General features: G+C 43.5%; 1 protein-coding gene across 3 annotated transcripts in view; it reads right to left on the minus strand.

Annotated features, from left to right (window-relative positions):
• Positions 1-23,461, minus strand: part of ARPC2 (actin related protein 2/3 complex subunit 2) — a 32,519-nt gene that overhangs the window by 5,468 nt on the left and 3,590 nt on the right. For 2 of the 3 annotated variants that reach the window (XM_081314763.1, XM_081314762.1), the window contains exons 2-7: positions 11,331-11,365; positions 9,530-9,642; positions 6,884-6,929; positions 6,113-6,299; positions 4,403-4,496; positions 2,075-2,201 (exon numbers count right to left, since the gene is read on the minus strand). In XM_081314763.1, the coding sequence (XP_081170889.1) occupies positions 2,075-2,201; positions 4,403-4,496; positions 6,113-6,299; positions 6,884-6,929; positions 9,530-9,642; positions 11,331-11,365 (602 nt within the window). Of the gene's footprint in view, positions 1-2,074; positions 2,202-4,402; positions 4,497-6,112; positions 6,300-6,883; positions 6,930-9,529; positions 9,643-11,330; positions 11,366-13,423; positions 13,640-23,461 lie in introns of those variants that run through there. The other variant, XM_081314764.1, reaches the window with a different exon arrangement.

The raw sequence follows: 23,461 nt of genomic DNA on the forward strand, positions 1-23,461 counted from the left end.
GGGCTGTGCCCAACATCCTATTATGGTTTTAGGGAAGCAAGCATAAATATGAGAAAAAAGTACTCCCTGTTATGGTCAGCATGCTACTTTCTAGTGAGAAGGACTTCTGTGTTAATAGAATGGTCCAAATTGCTTACCTCATCTCACAGAATAAGAGAATCAGGATTTAGAGAGATACTGCTAATATCTCAACATATTTACTTTTTATGTGCAGAAATTTAAAATATATTAAATTTTCCTAATTTGAGTGAATTCATATGACGGATGTACACAAAGCAGCAAGCATATTTAACTTATGATCTTTCTACCAAAGTTACTGAACTAGGTCTTTACAAACATTCAGATGAGCTAAAAATCAGGATCAAAGAACCATAAATCCATCTACCAGCAATGTCAACCTGTAAGATCAATCATTACAACTGAATCAGAAATCAGACACTTGGATTCTGAAAATCCCACCGGTCAGAGAATGCCGTCTGGTGGCCCCCAGGGGGAGGTCCTTCTCTGTGGGCGCCCCGGATTTATGGAATCGGTTGCCGGTTGAGCTCCGGATGGCGCCCGACCTTCGCTCCTTCCGGCGCGATCTGAAGACTCATTTGTTCGAACAAGCCGGCCTGGCCTGATGGGTTGGGATTTTATTGTTGTTGTAAATATTTTTACTTATTGTTTTAGCCTGGGCAGTTGTTTAATTTCCTTTTAACTTTTGTATCTTTGTATTTTTATATGTTTGCCCTGTTCACCGCCCTGACTCCTTGGGGAGAAGGGCAGTATATAAATAAATTATTATTATTATTATTATTATTATTATTATTATTATTATTATTATTATTATTATTATTATTATTATTATTATTATTATTATTATTATTTAACTGAAGAAGTGGAATGCTTCTGATTGAATGATAGCTCAGGCAATCTTCAAGGTCCACAGACAAATTCCTAATAGAAGGTTTCACAGCTACTTTCTTGAAGGCAGTCAGCTCTTCTTAGGAGAGATACTAAGTCCTAGGGCTAGCTCAGGGGTCTTCAAACTTGGCCCTTTTATGACTTGTGGACTTCAACTCCCAGAATTCCTCAGTCCACAAGTCATAAAAGGGCCAAGCTTGAAGACCCCTGGGCTAGCTGATCAATCTTGGTTTATAAATTTTCCAAGCAAAGCCAAATCAAGTAATCTTTATTTAATCAATTACCAGCTCAAGGAAAACAAAAAGATAAAGACACATAGAAAGCACAGACCTACAACCTTGATCTAAAACATCTTAAGCAGCATAAGTAACGTAATAGTATATTACAACACCAACATAGTAAATCTCAAGAATATAATATTGTTAGCAGGATGTTATGTCTAGCTTTAAAGGCTCTCTTTCTTAACTTGGGAAAGATGAGAGGATATCAATAATTTGCTGGTTTCCATGCACCCTTATCAATCTAAATTCTATTATTCTGGGACAGCCTATTTATTTCAGCCTGATGCTTCATATCATTCATTTTTAGGATAAGAACTTGCTTAGCCTGATTTTATCCGATCAATATTAAAAATGGTGCCAAAAGCCTACGTGATAAAACTTTTGGCTCCACCACCAATTTCCAATTTGAGAAGAAGTAATCAGCAAAAATTAAAGGTGGCAATCCTATTGGAAAGAATTGAGTTTTCACCAATAATGAGACCTCGCCCTTCAACATCGTACCTGTATTTTGGGAATTCCTGTCTCCAATCTAACCTGGGCATTCGCTATCCTGTTAAGGGCAACAAATACAACTCTCAAGAAAGAAAATGGAAGCAGGTTTTTTCTCTCTCCAAGTATCTTGTCAACAACTGTAGTGTGGCTCAGTGATAGTCTAGAATAGATGTAATTTCTGAGTGCATTTGTTTAAGTAGTGACCAGCAAGGTACAGCTATATACAAAGCATACTAAGAATTGTGTATCATAATGCTTTAAAAGAAATGTGTACATTTATGTTGTTTGGAATATAAAGAAAGGCTAATTTCTTAGAAATAAAGAACGTTTAGAGAAAAACAGCTCTTATATATTTACCATCCGATCCTAGCCTGGCTGAAAACACGTTCACTTACCAAATGTGATATATCCAATGTTATCTCCAACGGCTGCATCTGTATCTTTCAGTTCCAAGGGGGGCTCCCTGTGACTAAAGAGCACTTGAGGGGCTGTGTGACTGGCACGACGGCCCTCTTTAAATTCCTAGGGTAGGAAAAGGCATGAGAGTATTGGGATTGTTAAAAACAACACACCGAAATCATGGAATGCAAGTTTAATAAAGATTAAAAGCTATACTGTTAGTTGTTATTGGCCAACATAAACACAACTAATCATTGGCTTATCTAAATCATAGTGACAAAAGAGTTCATTTTTCTTAACATGGAAATAACAAATTCAAAAGCTCGGGTGTAGTTTATAAGAAAGCTCAGCTCCTTCACACCCTTCCCAAATACCTTTATTGAAGGACACATAAAATCATACACACTAGACGTGCATGACTTTAAGGTAAAGGTAAAGGTTCCCCCGCACATGCGTGCTAGTCGTTTCCGACTCTAGGGGCCGGTGCTCATCTCCGTTTCAAAGCCGAAGAGCCAGCGCTTGTCCAAGGACGTCTCCTTGGTCATGTGGCCGGCATGACTAGACGCCAAAGGTGCACGGAACGTTGTTACCTTCCCACCGTAGTGGTCCCTATTTTTCTACTTGCATTTTTATATGCTTTTGAACTGCTAGGTTGGCAGAAGCTGGGACGAGTAACAGGCGCTCACTCTGTTACGTGGCACTCAGGATTCAACCAGCTAAACTGCCGACCTTCTGATTGACAAGCTCAGCGTCCTAACCCACTGAGCCACCGCGTCCCTTTACTGATAACTAAATTGTGAGGTTTTATAAAATGTACTATATTTCAGTGTTGTAAAGTAATTTTACTGTTCTCTTCAATGTTCATTTTATTCAGATTTAAATATTTCTGACCTTTTTTCTTTTCATCATTTAAACTTATTTCTCACATTAAAATTCTTATACTTGAAAAAAAAACCTCTTCAATGTTCTTCCTATATATGTATTTCTTTCACTTTCCACTAATGTTGCTTCCTACTTCCCTTGCTCGAGCAATACACAATTCACTTTTTGAAAATGTTTTAATTTCTAGAGAGAAAAGCAGATGCTGAGAGTCAAATCAATTTTGAATTACGAGCCTCTGGCTGGACAACATTATTCCTAATCCAAAGTATGAAGGGGTTCTAACATATTCTGCATTTGCATTTACCTATTATTTTCCAGGGCCGAACATGAACATGATGAAATAGTATTTGGCTGTTCTATTAGAATGAGAAGGGACGCGGTGGCTCAGTGGGTTAGGACGCTGAGCATGTCGATCAGAAGGTTGGCAGTTTGGCGGGTCGAATCCCGAGTGCCGCGTAACAGAGTAAGCGCCTGTTACTCGTCCCAGCTTCTGCCAACCTAGCAGTTCGAAAGCACGTAAAAATGCAAGTAGAAAAATAGGGACCACTACGGTGGGAAGGTAACAGCGTTCTGTGCGCCTTTGGCGTCTAGTCATGCTGGCCACATGACCACGGAGACGTCCTCGGACAAGCGCTGGCTCTTCAGCTATGAAACGGAGATGAGCACTGGCCCCTAGAGTCGGAAACGACTAGCACGCATGTGCGGGGGAACCTTTACCTATTAGAATGAGAATAGAGAGACCTCTCCTCCTGAACAGTTTACCTGCTGAATTGTGGGTGACCCCCCCACACACACCTTTATGGTCTTTGAGAAGGTGAAATCATGGCTTTTTTTGAAGGGCCTTTAGATATTAGTCATACACACTGTTTGCCTTTTCTATAATTCTAGCTTCTCTAGTTATTATTTTAAGTAATTTTATTCTGATTTTCATGTTGCTTTTATTACATAAGTTCTATAAATGGCTTAAGTTCAAAAGGTTTCAGGTGATAAATTTTATAAATACATTTCATAAGTATGTAATTCAAACCACTGGAATGGATACAATTCAGGAAGCCCAATAAAAGAGTCTCCAATAGCTGACACTGGCATAATACAAAACACAATTGTGCCTCAACGGAGCAATTCAAATTCTCTTCTTCATCTTCCACTCTGGATCCTGCCAGCAGGAAATGTAGCCAGCCAGGTGGCTGTTCAGAGCAAACAGATAATGTCTCAAATGAGCCTTTGCTTTTCTATTCAAGTTCCTTCTTCCCTTGCAGACAGCAAGACAGATGGTAAGTATTCTTTAATTTGCATAAAAAAATAAGTAAATTTCAAGAGGCACGAGCAATATGAAGTTAAGTTTTAGTGGAGAACTTCACTTTAAAGGCAATAGTGTATTTCTAAGAACAGCAGCACCAACCATAACCCAATCAATTTCTACAGAACAGAAACATCCATACCTGCATAAACACCTTTCCAATCACAACGTCATCATCATCCTTAAATACCGTGCTGAAAACTACCGTGACACGATCTTTCTTTGATTCCACATACCTAGAGAGAGAGACATTAAATAAGCCAACTGCTTAAGAAAGTCACTTCAATACTAAAAGCCCACAGGTTTACAAACAGAAAGGTTTACTGATAGTTTAATAGTGCTAGTGACACATACCACACCTCCAATGCGAGTATACACAACAGCCTGAGAACTAGTACATTACCACTTTGCAATCCTTAATCCTTTTGGTGTTGGCATGTCCAATTTGGAATTTTTAGAAAGTGGTAGGAACACCACCACAAAACAGAAGGGTCTTTCACAAAATGGTTGTTAACTGTTAACATGGCCAGTCAAAAAAACACAAACTTCAGTGAAAAGTTAGTGCTAAACAGAGAAAGATCCTCCTCCCAACTCTTTCCTTCTTTCATCCTCAATATATGACAAAATCAACTACTTGTCATTCAATATCCTTTCAAGAACTGCCCTCTGCCATTTCTTCTTTTTTCCTCTCCTTTCCCCCTAAAACAGTGATGGCGTACCTTTTAGAGACCGAGTGCCCAAACTGCAACCCAAAACCCACTTATGTATTATCAGGTGCTGGGTGGGCATGGCCCTTTGGGTGGGTGTGGCCAATTGGGTGGGTGTGGCTGCAGTGGTAATGGCAGACTGGGTGGGACTAAAAAGTTCAATCAATCAATTCCAACTTTGCGAGAACTTTTTTTTCCCCACGAGAAGTTGAAATTGATTGCTTGAACCTTTTTTTTTTTGCAAATGGCGGCGGAGGCATAAAGCGAACAGGTTTTATAAAGCCCAGCTGAAGGCCTAGGACTGAGGCAACAGTGCACGTGCCCAGAGAGGGCTCGGCGTGCCACCTGTGCCATAAATTCGCCACCACGACCCTAAAACATCTCAATTGTTCTCCACAGCTTTCCTCAATACACTCTTCCACCCACTTCTTCCTCTTTCATGTTGGCCCCTGAGACTCTGATTTTGCTATTTCCTCCTCCAGCTCCATAAGGTCACCTGCCACAATCCATTGTACATTTTTCCAATATGAGCTCCTTCGTACAAAAATTACAGGGTTAGGGCTTTTCTTTTTATTCTAGACAGCCAGTAATATTTCAAAGCTCTGCTCACAGGACTTTCTGAGTTCCTCGGCATCCTCACACAAAAGTTGGGGGTAAGGCTGAGAAACAAAAGTGGACAGGGCTATTTTATTTTTAATATGGTCCTGTGTGCCTATTTTAAGATTGGCATGTCAGGGATTCTGATTCAATAGCAAGAAAATTTCAATTTTTAGCAATCAGGGTTGGAGGAGACTGAGGACTATAAAATGGGATTCAGGGACCATAGGCTGCCATTCCTACTCCAGCATAAGGGGACAATGCTTCAGGATTTTAAACCAATTCACGTTAGTGTATAGTACTCTATATATTATGATGTATATAGGAAACCTGTGTATGTTGATTTGTACTGCGTATTTCAGTCAGCCTTTAGCTTTAACCAGCTGTCAACATTTATCTATAGAAAGATTTGTCATTTCCTATCTAAAAGAGCTTTTGGATGCCAAATGATAATGGATAGAGGAAGGTAGAATGTTTTGAAGATCTTAAAATCTGAAGGTCTGGAAACTGACCAAGTTGCTGGGCAAGAAAAAGACAATACTTCTTACATGGTCTCATCATCTCGGTAATGGATGACTGCTCTTTTCTCTCCATCTTTGCCTTCCTCTTGGAACGTGAAATATTTCTCAAACACCGAGGCAAAGCAGTTGCGTTTCAGCATGCCTGCTTGGTGGACAATGGAGTCTTTGGCAGCCGGAAGGCTTTCCAAATCATACAGCAAAGACACATTGTAACCTAGAACAGGTAAATAATAAGAATATTTGCAGATTTCCTTTCAACATTAATTCTTTCTAGAGAAAGCAATACAGTACCGGCCAGTCATTCACAGGTTCTTTCTGTCCAATTCCTCAACAGTAAGATACTCAAATAAAATATTGGCAATATTAAGCATGCCTTTCTCCTTCAATCAGGCAACTGTTTCTCCTCCTTTCACCAACTGTGAGAGAAAGCAATTCATATCCCTGCATTTTGGGACAAATGAGTGGGAAGCAGTACTGTTGAAGGTAACCATGGTTTTCCAGAGCTTTTGAATGCCTGTCACTCTCTTTACACAGTACAAAGAATCCCTAGCTAGATAAGGCGGGCCTTGCTTGGGGGTGGATCCAGAAGCTTATGCTGCAGAGAAATAAACTTCTGATGTTCTCAGTCCTCCATGTGGAACTCTGAAGAGAGGCGGTTATTTTTTTTAAATAGCACTGCAACAAGGAGTGCCCAACTGTGAGCTGGCTTGAAAACATGGGTGTTTGAAACACAGAGAATAATTTCAATTTAACAGCAGATTGAATAAGAACCAAGGCACAAATTATGCTGAGGCTTACCAGACTCTGGAGTTACCAAGTAGTTTCCATACACTCTCTTTAATAACTAGGAGACAGAAAAAATTACTGTGAGTTTTGACATGTCTTTTTATTTGGTCCCTTCAGAATGCCCCATCCTTAAAATCTCTCAAATCTTTTCTAGTCACTTCTAGGACAAATCATTTTTAGATGTCCCAATTATTATTTCTAATCATCTCAAAATAAAAATTCAGGCAACATTTATTTAAAAATGGAGACAAACCTAAGGCACAATGAAAGCAAAAAACAAACAAACAAATTCACCACTGTTACTTTATTCTCATCTTGGAGATTCATTTAGATATTGTTCAACTCAAGATATGACAGATATATAAACTTCACAATTTATTGCCTCTAGTGGGGCATATTGTCTGCTTTCATTTCCGAAAAATGAGGGAGCCAGGAAGGTGAGAAATAAATTGGTGAGCTGCACACAACCAAATCTACAAATAAATTATTTGTGAAACAATTTGCATAGCGCATAACACCTCTATCTGCATTGTCTCCAAGGAGGAAATGAATATAATGTGTCCTTCAAATTAGTATTTCTCATACTCAGTCTTGAGAATAAGAAATTTAGGTTATCACCCCACAAACCGCCCGCAAAGAATTCTATAGTGTTTTAGCTAAATACACCCATGTTTGCTGTCCTAAAATTACTTGCTGGTCAGTGTGTTTTCGAATAATGAATTTTATATGTATACAACAATTTTATTATTTATCATAGTGCTTTCATATGAAAAAAGCTGGTGCAGATTTCCCCAGTATTTGTGGATACCTGTATTTCTCTTTCTCAGAAACAAATCAATCTCAAACTGACTTTCTCAGACAAACCAGGCACCAGGTTTTCAGAATGTGTACAGTGACTGGCATGGGCCTTAGCTCCTGGGCTTTCATACCCTTTGGCTCTTTGTAGGTGACCCTCAAAATGATTCAAGCGATGTTATAAGCTTTTATGTAAAGCGACACCAATTGCAGCACGAATGCTGCAATTATGAAACATCTGAAAACCATTTCAGGAACTGAGTCACACTTTCTGCTGAGACATTTAACCACAAGGCACAGAAAGGAGTATTTTTTCTACCATAAATGGTTATTTTCAAGAAACCTGCAATATAACAGAACTTTATCAATTCATTTTTCAGGAGCAGCATGAGCTAAATTTAAGTGGACCCATATTATGAGTCTCTCTACTCTAAACGGTTCACCAGAAGCTTCCAGGTTTAACACAGAATAAACAGTCTATCATTTAATGGCAGTGACCCAGTCAACAGGAGAACGACTGCGGTCCTTCTCTCCATTTAGTTGTTACTTTGCTGTCAGAACTTAAGTTATTAACTGAAACACAAGTAATATTGGAAATTCAGTTCAGCAGATAGCAGTACCAAACTGACTCTGGTGATTCAAATGCAAAGCAAGATTCTCCTGGCTGATGCTTAGACAGGGTGGGGGGGGTGGGGAGGGGGGGGGGGCAAGAGGAGAGACAGAATTCCAGGACTGCAGGATAGACTGGGAAGTTGGAAAATACATCATGACAGAATGTCTATGGAGATTCTCAATCATTCAAGTCACGGCTGTCCCAAAGGTGCTTTTTTTTTCAAAAGGCAACTGGACTTGGGATTTTTCCCTTTGAAAACATTTCACTTCTCATCTAAGAAACTTCTTCAGTTCAGTTCAGTTCATTTTCAAAGGGAAAACCCCCCCAAGAAAGTCCAGTTGCCTTTTGAAAAAAAGCACCTTTGGAAAGAAGGCAGAGCATACCATTTCTATAACACAGGCAAGAACATTGCATGGATGAAATCATCAGGAGCTATGTTTGACTTGAAGGTATATTTACCACTGTTCAATATTTGGAAACAAAATTTAATTTGTTCCTTAAGAATATGTTTGTTCTATTACTTTTACAAATATGGACATACACTTTAGACTAATGCTCTTTACTATCAAATCATAAATAAAAGCATAGTTATAACACAATTAAGTCAAGCCAATATTGTTAATGAGATCACTAAAAGGCTGAAACAATATATGCATAAACAGCTGGAGGCAATTAAATACTAAATATGCCTTCTTTTGAAGATAGTCCTTTGGCTGCAAATATTCAGATATATAAAACACACACACACACACACACACACACACACACACACACACACACACACACACAAATACTTATTGTTTTACAGAAGGAGGGCATGAAACCATTGGACTTTCAGCAAGTCAGGGAAAGGAGAATGTGTAAGGCAATGCTTTCAGAAATACTGCACCAAAACAACTGAGTCAGACCTGACATCCTAAATCACAATCATAATATCTACTTATGTTAAAGCACTGCATATTTTATGTTACTGATTGTATATGTGCAAACCAGTCTATCCTCTGTTTGTGGAAATGAAGTTTTAGAACACCCCTTTTTAGGTGGATGCATCTGACTTGAAATTCATATATAACTAAAAAAAAACCCCAAAGCCTTGAGGAGGAGGAAGCAATGATGTTTGTGCATTTTCTTAAATACTATAATATCAAAATGCATTTTAAAAGAGAGGCATCATGATTAACTTACAAAGAACGAATTGATGAATATGGGGAAGCTTTCATAGAAGACGTATGCAATACATCTAATCTCACCTCATCAGCGCCATGTTCCTGGAGCTCTTTGTAGAATTTCAGAGAAATACTGACCATAACCTTTGTTTTATCACCATTTGGATTGGAAATATGGTAAAGGACTCCATCAAAATCTAGGAAGAAAGCATTTGAAAATGTGAAGTGCTTGCATATTTTCAGTTTAGGTATATATTGGAAGACGAAGCTGCCTAAACAAGGAACAGAGCAACTGTATACATTGTGGACCTATTACCTCTACAGACTCTATAAAATGGAAATAAAAAAATCAATTACATGTACCCATTACCTATAAAAATATGTAAAAACCCATTACCTGTAAAGAGTTAATCAAGTTAAAACTGAAATATAATAAGGATGGATAAATCAATCAAATATAGTTTCTTCTAGTTTTTATTCATTATATATATTACAATTTTATTACTCCATCTTATATTTGTTCTGCCCTGTGTATCACTTGAATTTTTCTGAAGACCCATAAAAATTCTTAGTTATACACAGTGTAAGTAAAAAGACAACATGTTTTTTTTCTGCAGTTTTCTTTAGATATATACTTTTCTATACTAATACACATTTTGGATATAAAACTAAAAAAAATATATCAGGGTATGAATAATAAAGGGCACCTGCATTCCAATCTCTATGTTAATTCAAGAAATGCGAATTAGGAAAGGCTGTATTAATGATAACCAAGCACTTTCATCTTTCATGCCTATTGGTGCAAAACAATCAACTTTACCAAATTTATGTCTTGCACTGATCTACATACAATTCACGTCCTCCCAAGCAATGACTAAGTACGGGGGATCATATATTCCAACATATCCAAAGCCTCCAGATTAAAGGCTGAACATCTCCAGACTGGAGAAGGCAGACCATCCAAAGGGATGGCGTGTCTCCCCTGGAACATCCGGAGAGTCCAGGGCTGAGGAGAATGCTGTTCCAGGCCCCTCCGACATTGAGGGAAGTGCTCGACCAGATGGGGAGCTGGCTGCCTTCATGAACGTAAGGGGGATCGGCTGCAGACGGGCAGTAGCGATGAGAGACAACAGATTCCCCTCTGATGAGGAACAGCTGCCTCCCCCACTCGATCTGCAGGTGTGGAGGGTGCAGCAGAGGGAAGCTCAGAAGAGGTCTGCAAGGCTGCTGGGGAGGTTGCCCCGCCCCTCCTCACAAGGAACATCTGCCTGAGGGTGATTTAATCAGAGGCGGGGGGGGGGGGAGGTTGCATTCATTGGGAACAACTTTTCGTCTTGATACTCACACCCATGACTTTTGGAAACCTTGACTTCAACCCGTATTTCAGCCTCTGAATTTGCCTACCTTGCTTTGCGGTCTTCTGACTCTGGATTATGGCTTACAGACCTTGTTTTGTAACCTCTGCATTGGGTTTGTGGACTTTGATTTTCTATCTGTTTGGGGGCTTGGTTCTGGTGACTATTGGACCCAGCTGGTGAGACTGGGTTACAATGACTGTTGGTGGTTGTTTTGTAAGGAAAAGTGGAGTAGAGTTTTACCAACAGCCCTGGAGGACCATCTGTTGTGTTTAGCAGTGCAATAAACAATGTTATTGGTGCCTGCATCTGTCTATGCCAGGGGTGTCAAACTGCTGGCCCGTGGGCCGGATGCATCATCTGGAAGCCGCACCCACACCATTGCCGGCAATGGCAAACTGTCCCGATACATTGAGCGACGTCACATGACGTCGCAAGTTTGACGTGTCTGGTCTATGTGATCTGGGTCAGAACATTTCACTTCCTTTTACACCAATAAGTTTTTTAAAATTAAAAAGTGGAGAACCTACCTGCGAATGTTACTTCTACTGCCTCAGGTTTGTTTCTGGGGAAGGAAAGAGAAAAATAAAAGATGAATTACTTATAAAGGATTTAAAGGAACAAGAGAAGATTTCCATCAGAAAAGGTTAAATTTTAGGTTTTCCTTTATACCCTGTCAAATATACACGTAACTATTATGCATTAGTTGTGTTCTGGCTTTTAATTAAATCCTCTCTGCTTCTATAGTGAAATGGACAGAACTGTAACTTAATTCTGCCAAATACATTTTCATAAATTGAAGTAAACAGAACTCAAATACCCATTTCCTCTCATTTGTACAGGTAGTCCTTAACAATTTTTTCCAATGAGTTCACATTCAGAATGGTCTCAGAATGGGTTCTTTACAACTTGCAAAATGTTGTAAAGCACCCAGCTGAAGACATCCCTCCCTATCCACAAAACTACATTTTGGCAATTGGCAACCTGCTTGCATTTATGACTGTTGCCAACTGCCCTCTGATCTTATGATCATCATTAGCAATCTTCTCTGCTGCCTTCCCCAGAGAGTCAATGAGGAAGATGGCAGGAAATGTTGCAAGTAAAGGGAACATTGTGTTTGAGGTCCATTCCTCCAGTAGGTTGAAGGATTTCCCCTCATCTCTGTACAGGGAGGATATCTGAGGAATGGAAATCAAATCTGGCAAAAATACTAGTGAATGGCACTGTTCTAAGCCTTTAAGAATGCTGGCATTTGCTCGTGTTTCCCCTGCCAGAGGGGGACAACTGTTGGCATGCACTGTCGTTTTCCCTGAGGGGTGAAAATACTGGCATTTGCCTCTCCAGAAGGGAAAAGGCTAGCACATGCTACCATTATTGCAGTTGTTCTCTCCAATGAGGAGAGGACCCCCCCCCCAGTTTGGGAGGGGGGGTCAGGCTCCCTCTCCATCCCACTACACCAGGAGGCCTGGCCCTTTCTCCAGTGCTCCACTTAACGACTCGTGCAGTTGCTTAGCAACTGCTACTGGGATAACCAGGATTGTAATCGTTAAACAAAGTAGCCATATGACATCTCGCCTAACCATCACTTTGCTCAATGACCAAGATTCCGGCCCAATAATGGCTGTTAAATGGAGGATTACTTGCATAGTACAGCTTAATGATAAAGATTTCTGATATATTTTTGCCTGGATTAAACAAGCATATAGAGTTGTAATATAGGGATGCGGTGGCTCAGTGGGTTAGGACGCCGAGCTTGTCGATCAGAAGGTTGGCAGTTTGGCGGGTCGAATCCCAAGTGCCGCGTAACAGAGTGAGCGCCTGTTACTTATCCCAGCTTCTGCCAACCTAGCAGTTCGAAAGCATGTAAAAATGCAAGTAGAAAAATAGGGACCACTACGGTGGGAAGGTAACAGCGTTCCGTGCGCCTTTGGCGTCTAGTCATGCCGGCCACATGACCACGGAGACGTCCTCGGACAAGCACTGGCTCTTCGGCTTTGAAACGGAGATGAGCACCGGCCCCTAGAGTTGGAAACGACTAGCACGCATGTGCGGGGGAACCTTTACCTTTACCTTACATAGAGTTGTAAAGCAGCTTTGGAAGACCAGAGTTTCATATACCATATTAACAAATTTGAGTACTGCTTTAGTGACTCTGATAAAATTTATTGATTACTTACAAACCCAACTACATTGGTTATCAGCAAATTAGATCTAGGTGTGTAAACAGCTGCTTGTTCCATTACATTTTGTACCAAATGTAGCTTCCAAATACTCTTCAAGGGCAGCTCATGTAGACTGCATTACAGTAATCCATGTAGGAAGTGACCAGGGAATGAATGATGGGGTAGAGCCACCCTATGCAGAAATGTATACAGCTGGCACACAACCTGAAGCTGTGTAAAGGCTCTCTTAGCCATAAATGCCACTTCCTCTTCAAGAAAGAGTCACAAGTCCAGGACAGCCAAATTGTGTGCAGGGTCTGTCTAGGGCAGGGGTAGGGAACCTTGGCTTTTTATGACTTGTGGACTTCAACTCCCAGAATTCCTGAATCAGCATGGCTGATTCCACAAGTCATAAAAGAGCCAAGGTTGCCTACCCCTGGTTTAGGGCAATGCAACCTCACCGAAACCAAAGGTAGTAAATTCCTAGATCCCAAAAGCCACAGGATTAAGTCGAAGCCTGAACGTCCTATCCAGCCTCCAGACACTGAGACAGGATGTTGACAGCACTGTTTATTGGGGGTGGTGGAGAAATAGGTTTTCCAGGCAGTTTCTGCAAAGAAAATACTGAAAAAAATGTATACACTAGGAAAGACACTCTGCATAACCTTCTATTTTTTCCAGTTGTCATAATTGTGCAAGAAAGGTAGTAGTAGCTGTATAGGGAGAAAATGGTTTCCTTACTCAGTTTCTCATACCATGCACAGAACGTAATCGCTTACAACCACTTCCTGTTACACAAAACCTATTTGCTCTTCCTGTTTGTTTATTCTAGGTTGAAAGTTCCCTGAAATTTGGGGAAGGACTGTATCATTCCTGACTTATCATCAATTAATGTAGCAATTTACTTAAGTAACAAAAACACCTTGCTAGAGGACTGCGTACTAATGCATGGAGTAAAGACTAAGGAAAAGAATGAAAAATGTATTCCTTCTTGGCCTCTTTCAAAGCTCTCTAGATTTAAGAAGGCAAGAGTAAACAATACCAACCTATCTATAGTCCATATTGTTCTAATAATCACCAGATACAGACTTCTTATCTATAGATGTTCCACTATGAAAAACAGTAATTAATGCATGAAGTCTAAACCTTTGTCCCATATACAGTGGATTAAGTGGTACACAAAATATCAATTTAAAATGTGGAATCTTTCTCTATTTTTGTTTGGACAACATACCACATTTTCAGTAAAATTCTTATATTTTCTGCACATCATGCTAGAATTTGGCTGGGTCTTCTGCCAGACTATAAAAATGTGTTGGTCACACTCAAAGAGATTCTACCATGTATTCATTGCATTCTCTGGAATATTCCTATCATATTCATTGTACATTCACAGCTCTACCAAGATAAATTATAATTTTGTCTAGAAAGGATTCAAATAGATACAGGCTTTTTTTCCATTAGCAATTCCATTTTTCAGAGAATCACGACAAGTTATATACAGCGTTTCTTGTCCCCAGAGGAAGGCAGTATCTGGGATTTCATTTTCAGTCTCATATTTGCAATAATATAAGCTAATATAATCCAAAACACTAGACTTTATAAACACTAGTTTATAAAGCAAAATCTTGAATATTTAATTATGTTTTAATGAGCTACTGTCCAGCTAAAAGCTACATAGATCATTTATTTTCACAACAGCAAAACCTTATACGGTTAGAATGTTGTTTTATACAGTATAATTGGAGCTACTGGAAACTATTGTGATCATTTTTTTCATTTGCGTTATATCTTTTGGGATCCCATGGGACAGCAAGAAAATACTAATAAATAAAATGTGGCTTCCGATATTTGAAACTGCTACTTAGCAATTCGAAAACACTTAACATTTCCAAGATGATTCATTATAAATGTATCCCTTGGGCAAAAAAGCTGGTATCAAAAAATTATTTGTTCCTCACAAGTATATCCTGCATAAGAGAATGCTGGACTACCTGTGAATGAAAACTTGCAGCCTAAAGATATGTTTAGTAATTTTAGTTACCGTAATCATATTTAGAATGATTTGCAGGTAGTCTTTTAACTTATGACTGGTTGCTTAATCACTGTTTGAAATTACAACAGGCCAGAACAGTGCTTTATGGCAGATAAAGTACCTCTGGCTGTTGCAAAACACCTATTCAGAAGAATAGGTTCACACTTAGAACCTTGGAGTTCACTTAATGACCATGGATTCACTTAATGAATGGTTGATTCTTTAAATGACTGCCTCCCAAAAATGTCAAAAAATTGGATCTGATCACATGGTTTCCTTGTCTTACAACCGTAATGACTTACACCAAGAAATCCGGTCCCAACTACAGTCATTCAGATGGGGAACACCTATACCAGGGGTAGGCAACCTCGGCTCTTTTATGACTCATGGACTTCAACTCCCAGAATTCCTGAGTCAGCTGACTCAGGAATTCTGGGAGTTGAAGTCCATGAGTCATAAAAGAGCCGAGGTTGCCTACCCCTGACCTATACCATCAGCATGCCATACAACATGCCATACAGCTGCATTTCTGAGCTGATTTTCTACTTCCAATGGCTATTTTCATTCCGCCGGGACCTGAAGACCTGGCTCTTCGAGCTCTCTGGCCCAGGCTGAGAATTTTAATTTTAATTTTAATTTTAATTTTAACTGGGGTTTTATTTATTCAGGGACGGATATAATTTTTTTAATTTGTTTTTAACTTTTGTATTTTTGTTTTTAATCACCCTGTAAACCGCCCTGAGTCCTTCGGGAAAGGGCGGTATATAAATGTAATAAAATAAATAAAATAAATATTTTCCCAAGTCACTTGCCTTCACATAACCAAATGATCTCACAAGACTGCTTTCATTCTAGAACAGGCATGTCAAACTCGCGATGTCATGTGACATCGTGCGACGTATCGGAGCTCTTTCCCCATTGCCGGCAATGGGGTGGGCATGGTTTCGTCGTGATGCGTCTGGCCCGTGGGCCGGCAGTTTGACACCCCTGTTCTAGAACAATTATTTTCTTCTACTAACTAGTGAAAACATACCTTATGTTTTCATGAGCTTCCTATAGTACAAGCTACCTGAAATATACCGTATATACTTGAGTATAAGCCGAATTTTTCAGCCCACTTTTTGGGCTGAAAAATTCCACTTCGGCTTATACTCCAGTCAACAAAAAAAACTTACCGAGGACTTGTGCGCGGCCGAGGCTTTGGTGCTTCCGGGATCGCCCGCACCTCTCCCAAGCCACCGCCGTCCGAGACCTGCCGAAGTTTGGGGAGGTTTGGGGAGGTGCGCGCGCACCTCCCCAAACTCCGCGCCTTGCCTGCCTGCTTCTTTCCGCAGCGGAAAGAAGCAGGCAGGCAGGGCGCGGAGGAACGGAGACTTGCCGACGTTTGGGGAGGTTTGGGCGCCTCCCCAAACCTCGGCAGGTCTCCGTTCCTCCTGCCGACCTTTGGGGAGGTTTGGGCGCCTCCCCAAACCTCCCCAAACCTCGGCAGGTCTCCGTTCCTCCTGCCGACCTTTGGGGAGGTTTGGGCGCCTCCCCAAACCTCGGCAGGTCTCCGTTCCTCCTGCCGACCTTTGGGGAGGTTTGGGCGCCTCCCCAAACCTCGGCAGGTCTCCGTTCCTCCTGCCGACCTTTGGGGAGGTTTGGGCGCCTCCCCAAACCTCCCCAGGTCTCCGTTCCTCCTGCCGACCTTTGGGGAGGTTTGGGCGCCTCCCCAAACCTCGGCAGGTCTCCGTTCCTCCTGCCGACCTTTGGGGAGGTTTGGGCGCCTCCCCAAACCTCGGCAGGTCTCCGTTCCTGTTTGGGGAGGTTTGGGCGCCTCCCCAAACCTCCCCAAACCTCGGCAGGTCTCCGTTCCTCCGCGCAGACCTGCCGACCTTTGGGGAGGTTTGGGCGCCTCCCCAAACGTCCCCAAACCTCGGCAGGTCTCCGTTCCTGTTTGGGGAGGTTTGGGCGCCTCCCCAAACCTCCCCAAACCTCGGCAGGTCTCCGTTCCTCCGCGCAGACCTGCCGACCTTTGGGGAGGTTTGGGCGCCTCCCCAAACCTCGGCAGGTCTCCGTTCCTGTTTGGGGAGGTTTGGGCGCCTCCCCAAACCTCGGCAGGTCTCCGTTCCTCCGCGCAGACCTGCCGACCTTTGGGGAGGTTTGGGCGCCTCCCCAAACGTCCCCAAACCTCGGCAGGTCTCCGTTCCTGTTTGGGGAGGTTTGGGCGCCTCCCCAAACCTCCCCAAACCTCGGCAGGTCTCCGTTCCTCCTGCCGACCTTTGGGGAGGTTTGGGCGCCTCCCCAAACCTCGGCAGGTCTCCGTTCCTCCTGCCGACCTTTGGGGAGGTTTGGGCGCCTCCCCAAACCTCCCCAGGTCTCCGTTCCTCCTGCCGACCTTTGGGGAGGTTTGGGCGCCTCCCCAAACCTCGGCAGGTCTCCGTTCCTCCTGCCGACCTTTGGGGAGGTTTGGGCGCCTCCCCAAACCTCGGCAGGTCTCCGTTCCTGTTTGGGGAGGTTTGGGCGCCTCCCCAAACCTCCCCAAACCTCGGCAGGTCTCCGTTCCTCCGCGCAGACCTGCCGACCTTTGGGGAGGTTTGGGCGCCTCCCCAAACGTCCCCAAACCTCGGCAGGTCTCCGTTCCTGTTTGGGGAGGTTTGGGCGCCTCCCCAAACCTCCCCAAACCTCGGCAGGTCTCCGTTCCTCCGCGCAGACCTGCCGACCTTTGGGGAGGTTTGGGCGCCTCCCCAAACGTCCCCAAACCTCGGCAGGTCTCCGTTCCTGTTTGGGGAGGTTTGGGCGCCTCCCCAAACGTCCCCAAACCTCGGCAGGTCTCCGTTCCTCCACGCAGACCTGCCGACCTTTGGGGAGGTTTGGGCGCCTCCCCAAACCTCCCCAAACCTCGGCAGGTCTCCGTTCCTGTTTGGGGAGGTTTGGGCGCCTCCCCAAACCTCCCCAAACCTCGGCAGGTCTCCGTTCCTCCGCGCAGACCTGCCGACCTTTGGGGAGGTTTGGGCGCCTCCCCAAACGTCCCCAAACCTCGGCAGGTCTCCGTTCCTGTTTGGGGAGGTTTGGGCGCCTCCCCAAACCTCGGCAGGTCTCCGTTCCTCCGCGCAGACCTGCCGACCTTTGGGGAGGTTTGGGCGCCTCCCCAAACGTCCCCAAACCTCGGCAGGTCTCCGTTCCTGTTTGGGGAGGTTTGGGCGCCTCCCCAAACCTCCCCAAACCTCGGCAGGTCTCCGTTCCTCCGCGCAGACCTGCCGACCTTTGGGGAGGTTTGGGCGCCTCCCCAAACGTCCCCAAACCTCGGCAGGTCTCCGTTCCTGTTTGGGGAGGTTTGGGCGCCTCCCCAAACCTCCCCAAACCTCGGCAGGTCTCCGTTCCTCCGCGCAGACCTGCCGACCTTTGGGGAGGTTTGGGCGCCTCCCCAAACCTCCCCAAACCTCGGCAGGTCTCCGTTCCTGTTTGGGGAGGTTTGGGCGCCTCCCCAAACCTCCCCAAACCTCGGCAGGTCTCCGTTCCTCCGCGCAGACCTGCCGACGTTTGGGGAGGTTTGGGGAGGCGCCCAAACCTCCCCAAAGGTCGGCAGGAAGAACGGAGACCTGCCGAGGTTTGGGGAGGTTTGGGGAGGCGCCCAAACCTCCCCAAAGGTCGGCAGGTCTGCGCGGAGGAACGGAGACCTGCCGAGGTTTGGGGACGTTTGGGGAGGCGCCCAAACCTCCCCAAACAGGAACGGAGACCTGCCGAGGTTTGGGGAGGTTTGGGGAGGCGCCCAAACCTCCCCAAAGGTCGGCAGGTCTGCGCGGAGGAACGGAGACCTGCCGAGGTTTGGGGAGGTTTGGGGAGGCGCCCAAACCTCCCCAAACAGGAACGGAGACCTGCCGAGGTTTGGGGACGTTTGGGGAGGCGCCCAAACCTCCCCAAAGGTCGGCAGGTCTGCGCGGAGGAACGGAGACCTGCCGAGGTTTGGGGAGGTTTGGGGAGGCGCCCAAACCTCCCCAAACAGGAACGGAGACCTGCCGAGGTTTGGGGAGGTTTGGGGAGGCGCCCAAACCTCCCCAAAGGTCGGCAGGTCTGCGCGGAGGAACGGAGACCTGCTGAGGTTTGGGGACGTTTGGGGAGGCGCCCAAACCTCCCCAAACAGGAACGGAGACCTGCCGAGGTTTGGGGAGGTTTGGGGAGGCGCCCAAACCTCCCCAAAGGTCGGCAGGTCTGCGCGGAGGAACGGAGACCTGCCGAGGTTTGGGGAGGTTTGGGGAGGCGCCCAAACCTCCCCAAACAGGAACGGAGACCTGCCGAGGTTTGGGGACGTTTGGGGAGGCGCCCAAACCTCCCCAAAGGTCGGCAGGTCTGCGCGGAGGAACGGAGACCTGCCGAGGTTTGGGGAGGTTTGGGGAGGCGCCCAAACCTCCCCAAACAGGAACGGAGACCTGCCGAGGTTTGGGGACGTTTGGGGAGGCGCCCAAACCTCCCCAAAGGTCGGCAGGTCTGCGCGGAGGAACGGAGACCTGCCGAGGTTTGGGGAGGTTTGGGGAGGCGCCCAAACCTCCCCAAACAGGAACGGAGACCTGCCGAGGTTTGGGGACGTTTGGGGAGGCGCCCAAACCTCCCCAAAGGTCGGCAGGTCTGCGCGGAGGAACGGAGACCTGCCGAGGTTTGGGGAGGTTTGGGGAGGCGCCCAAACCTCCCCAAACAGGAACGGAGACCTGCCGAGGTTTGGGGACGTTTGGGGAGGCGCCCAAACCTCCCCAAAGGTCGGCAGGTCTGCGCGGAGGAACGGAGACCTGCCGAGGTTTGGGGAGGTTTGGGGAGGCGCCCAAACCTCCCCAAACAGGAACGGAGACCTGCCGAGGTTTGGGGAGGTTTGGGGAGGCGCCCAAACCTCCCCAAACGTCGGCAGGTCTGCGCGGAGGAACGGAGACCTGCCGAGGTTTGGGGAGGTTTGGGGAGGCGCCCAAACCTCCCCAAACAGGAACGGAGACCTGCCGAGGTTTGGGGACGTTTGGGGAGGCGCCCAAACCTCCCCAAAGGTCGGCAGGTCTGCGCGGAGGAACGGAGACCTGCCGAGGTTTGGGGAGGCGCCCAAACCTCCCCAAAGGTCGGCAGGAGGAACGGAGACTTGCCGAGGTTTGGGGAGGTTTGGGGAGGCGCCCAAACCTCCCCAAAGGTCGGCAGGAGGAACGGAGACCTGCCGAGGTTTGGGGAGGTTTGGGGAGGCGCCCAAACCTCCCCAAAGGTCGGCAGGAGGAACGGAGACCTGCCGACGTTTGGGGAGGTTTGGGGAGGCGCCCAAACCTCCCCAAAGGTCGGCAGGAGGAACGGAGACCTGCCGACGAGCCGCGGCCACACAGGGTATTCCTGTGTATTCAGGCTTGCAGAACGGCGGATCGGCTTATACTCGAGTCAATAACTTTTTCCAGTTTTGGGGGGTGAAATTGGGGGTCTCGGCTTATACTCGAGTCGGCTTATACTCAAGTATATACGGTAAGTGACATGGATTGTTTCTTTTTGCTGCTCTCTGCTCGAAGGAACAAACTAATAAGGTATATAAACCAAAAATACCACTCAGCAGCCACTTGTCTTTCCATCTTACTCCAAATGCAAGAAAGATTTTTTTTTTTTGACAAGCTCATCTGAACTCAGAGGATAAAATCAGCAGACTTTTTTTTGGCCAAACGTGGTTCTCCATTCTTCTTATTAGCATAAAGAAGCACTGTATCCTTTTAAAGCAGGGGTGTCAAACTGCCGGCCTGCGAGTCGGATGCATCATAGCAAAACTGCGCCCACCCCATTGCCAGGAATGGGAAAAAAGTTGCATTACGTCACAAAACGTCATGTGACATTGTGAGTTTGACATCCCTGTTTTAAAGTATTCTTTGAATCCAAATGGAAGGACATCTACCCTAGTGCTGGGATGAGAAAGGGATCTGGCTGGTCTTTCTTCCTGCTGTCCTCTTTCTCTCTTCAATCAACCATAATTGCATACTATTTTTATACAAAATTGCTGTAGTTTTTGAATAAGATTGCCCCCATACTCCCACTGATCGAAGGTACTGGCAACTAGTATGGCTTTAAATATGCACATATTTTAAATCATCTTCAAATACTCATTGCACAACATATACTTTGTCTACTCTATACTGATAGAAGGCAAACAGCACAAACTATCTGTAAGTTATAGAATGCAAAGGAGACTATCGCACAGAATTTGCCTATTATTTATAAAATCAGAACAAAGTGGGGTCCAATACATATATGAGGCATGAATGGACAATGCAGCATAGCTAAGGACAGAGCAGAAATCACAATTAATATCTGGTCCAAATAATAAAGCTGAGAGAGGATTCCAGGGTACACAAAACAAAGGGTATACTGGATTTTGGAATATATAGTACTGGCAAGCTCACATGTTACAATCCTAAGCAAAATTACTTGGGGAAGAAAGCTTTTGTTCCAAATGAAAACATACAAGGCAAAATCAATCATGTTAAAAAAGAAGAAATCAACCGAGCATATTTTTGAGGCGGAAGACGAGTCAATGCATTCCTTTGATAAAACAAAAATATTGCTAATTCAGCTACCACTGTGCCATCTCTTCAGTTCAGTGCTTCTAGTATATTTATGTATTCTTTATGCAGCAAGTTGACATCTCCAATCAAAGGACTGATTGAAGCTTTGCATTAAAGTGTTCACATGACATTAGGAGCCAATAGCTGTATTTTCAATTCAGTGTATTTCAGCATCAATCACCTGAACTGAAGTGCCTAGCAAGGATTACAGCATATTTTGCATTCTTTTTTGTTACATTTCTTTTTCACTCATTTCAACATTTCTTTTTATAAAGTTACTCAGAAAATAAATCCAAGTAGTCACACAAAAAAGGAAAAGCAGAATGATACTGATATGCAAAGAAGGAAAAAATTTTAAAAAATTAAAAACTACTTGGTTACAAATTACACTTTCCTTCCATTGTGCCCCAACTGACAATTGTAGTCAATATATTGATAAACATTAGAAATTTCTTCTGATTTTTATTTCAGTCCATTTTTTTCCTCTTAGAAACAGTTTAAGATTGTAAGTTTGCCTTGTTGTGTAATACAAGTGTTGCAATCCCAATTGCATACTGAAGTGTCTCAGGAAAGAAATTAAATATTCAGAATGATAGCATAAGCATTCACTATACTGAAATTCTTATATAGTGCAAAATTCCTTGAGAGAAAATGAAAACACTAGCTTCTATGAAGAAGTTCCAATATTAAAAACTTCAATTTGGTCATTTTTAGAAGACTTTCTAGGACAGCCTGCAGACTAACCAATGAGAACTGCCTATATTTAAGCTGTCAGTCATTATATGCCATCAAGTGAGTGTCAACTCTTGCCACCCATATAGTATTTCTCCATTATGATCTATCCCTAGACCTGGCAAATTTAACAAAACTTTTACCTGTTAATATTTTAGATAACCAGATTTTGTTCTAAATTGGTTGTGGTAAATTATTTATAATAAGGCCTAAATTGAATCTGATACCATAAAGCTTAGAGGATCATAAGAAATAAAAAAAATAATCTGAAAAGGTATGCCAAGGAGACCTCTGCAGATTACCATGCAATCTTAAACGTTACACTTCTTCAGTAAAATTCAAGATAGTTCATTGAGTGTCACTTTCTCATGTGAATTCTAATGTGGGAAAGAGCAATATGTGCCCTTTATAATTACATTTAAATTAAAGTGAAAATTGCTAAATAAAGCAGCAGGATATGACAGCATAAGATGTGTGGTTATAATGTTCTCAAATCAATATATCCACCAACACTGGATGATTAGCATTCTGGGCTGCTCTAATGCTGTCTTTTTAATGTTTAAGACTACCTATTACTTAATGTTCTTGGACACTGATGATGAAGTCATACAAGTGTTCTGCAAATATGCAAACAAAGGTAGCTTGATATAAAAAATGAACGCCAGATATATTTCCTAGAACTTCCTTGCCCTTTGTTCTCTATTATACAAATCCAGTTTAAATTTGGTGGCTTGATGCTCAACAGTGAGCATAACACTTCTATAACACGTTTCAAAAGAGATGAGGAAGAGTGTCCTTGCTTCTCTATCAAACAAAGGGAAGGAAGGCTTCCAAATTTTTAAAAAGAAATGTAATGACTGAATCACAACTGTTACAAGTTAGTCTGAGTATATTCCTGGATTTTACCTAAAAACATTACCAGGAAACCTGGAGCCCTCAAATGTAAGTCACGTTTTATAATCATACTACTCAACTGCATTATAACCTGCCTATTTTGTAGCAGTTACTTGATTCACTCAGTTCATATTTGCAGTTATAATTTTATTATTTTAAGGAGACTCAAACCAGTACAATATATTGTTTTCAAATTTAACAGTTATAGTGATCTATTTTTAAAAGGAAAGTACCCTGAATTTTGGGAAATATGGCTTGATTTTTTTCTCTCCAATAAATATAAGAAACAA

Source organism: Vipera berus (assembly GCF_964194415.1).
Source record: "Vipera berus genome assembly, chromosome: 1".
Lineage (NCBI taxonomy): Eukaryota > Metazoa > Chordata > Lepidosauria > Squamata > Viperidae > Vipera > Vipera berus.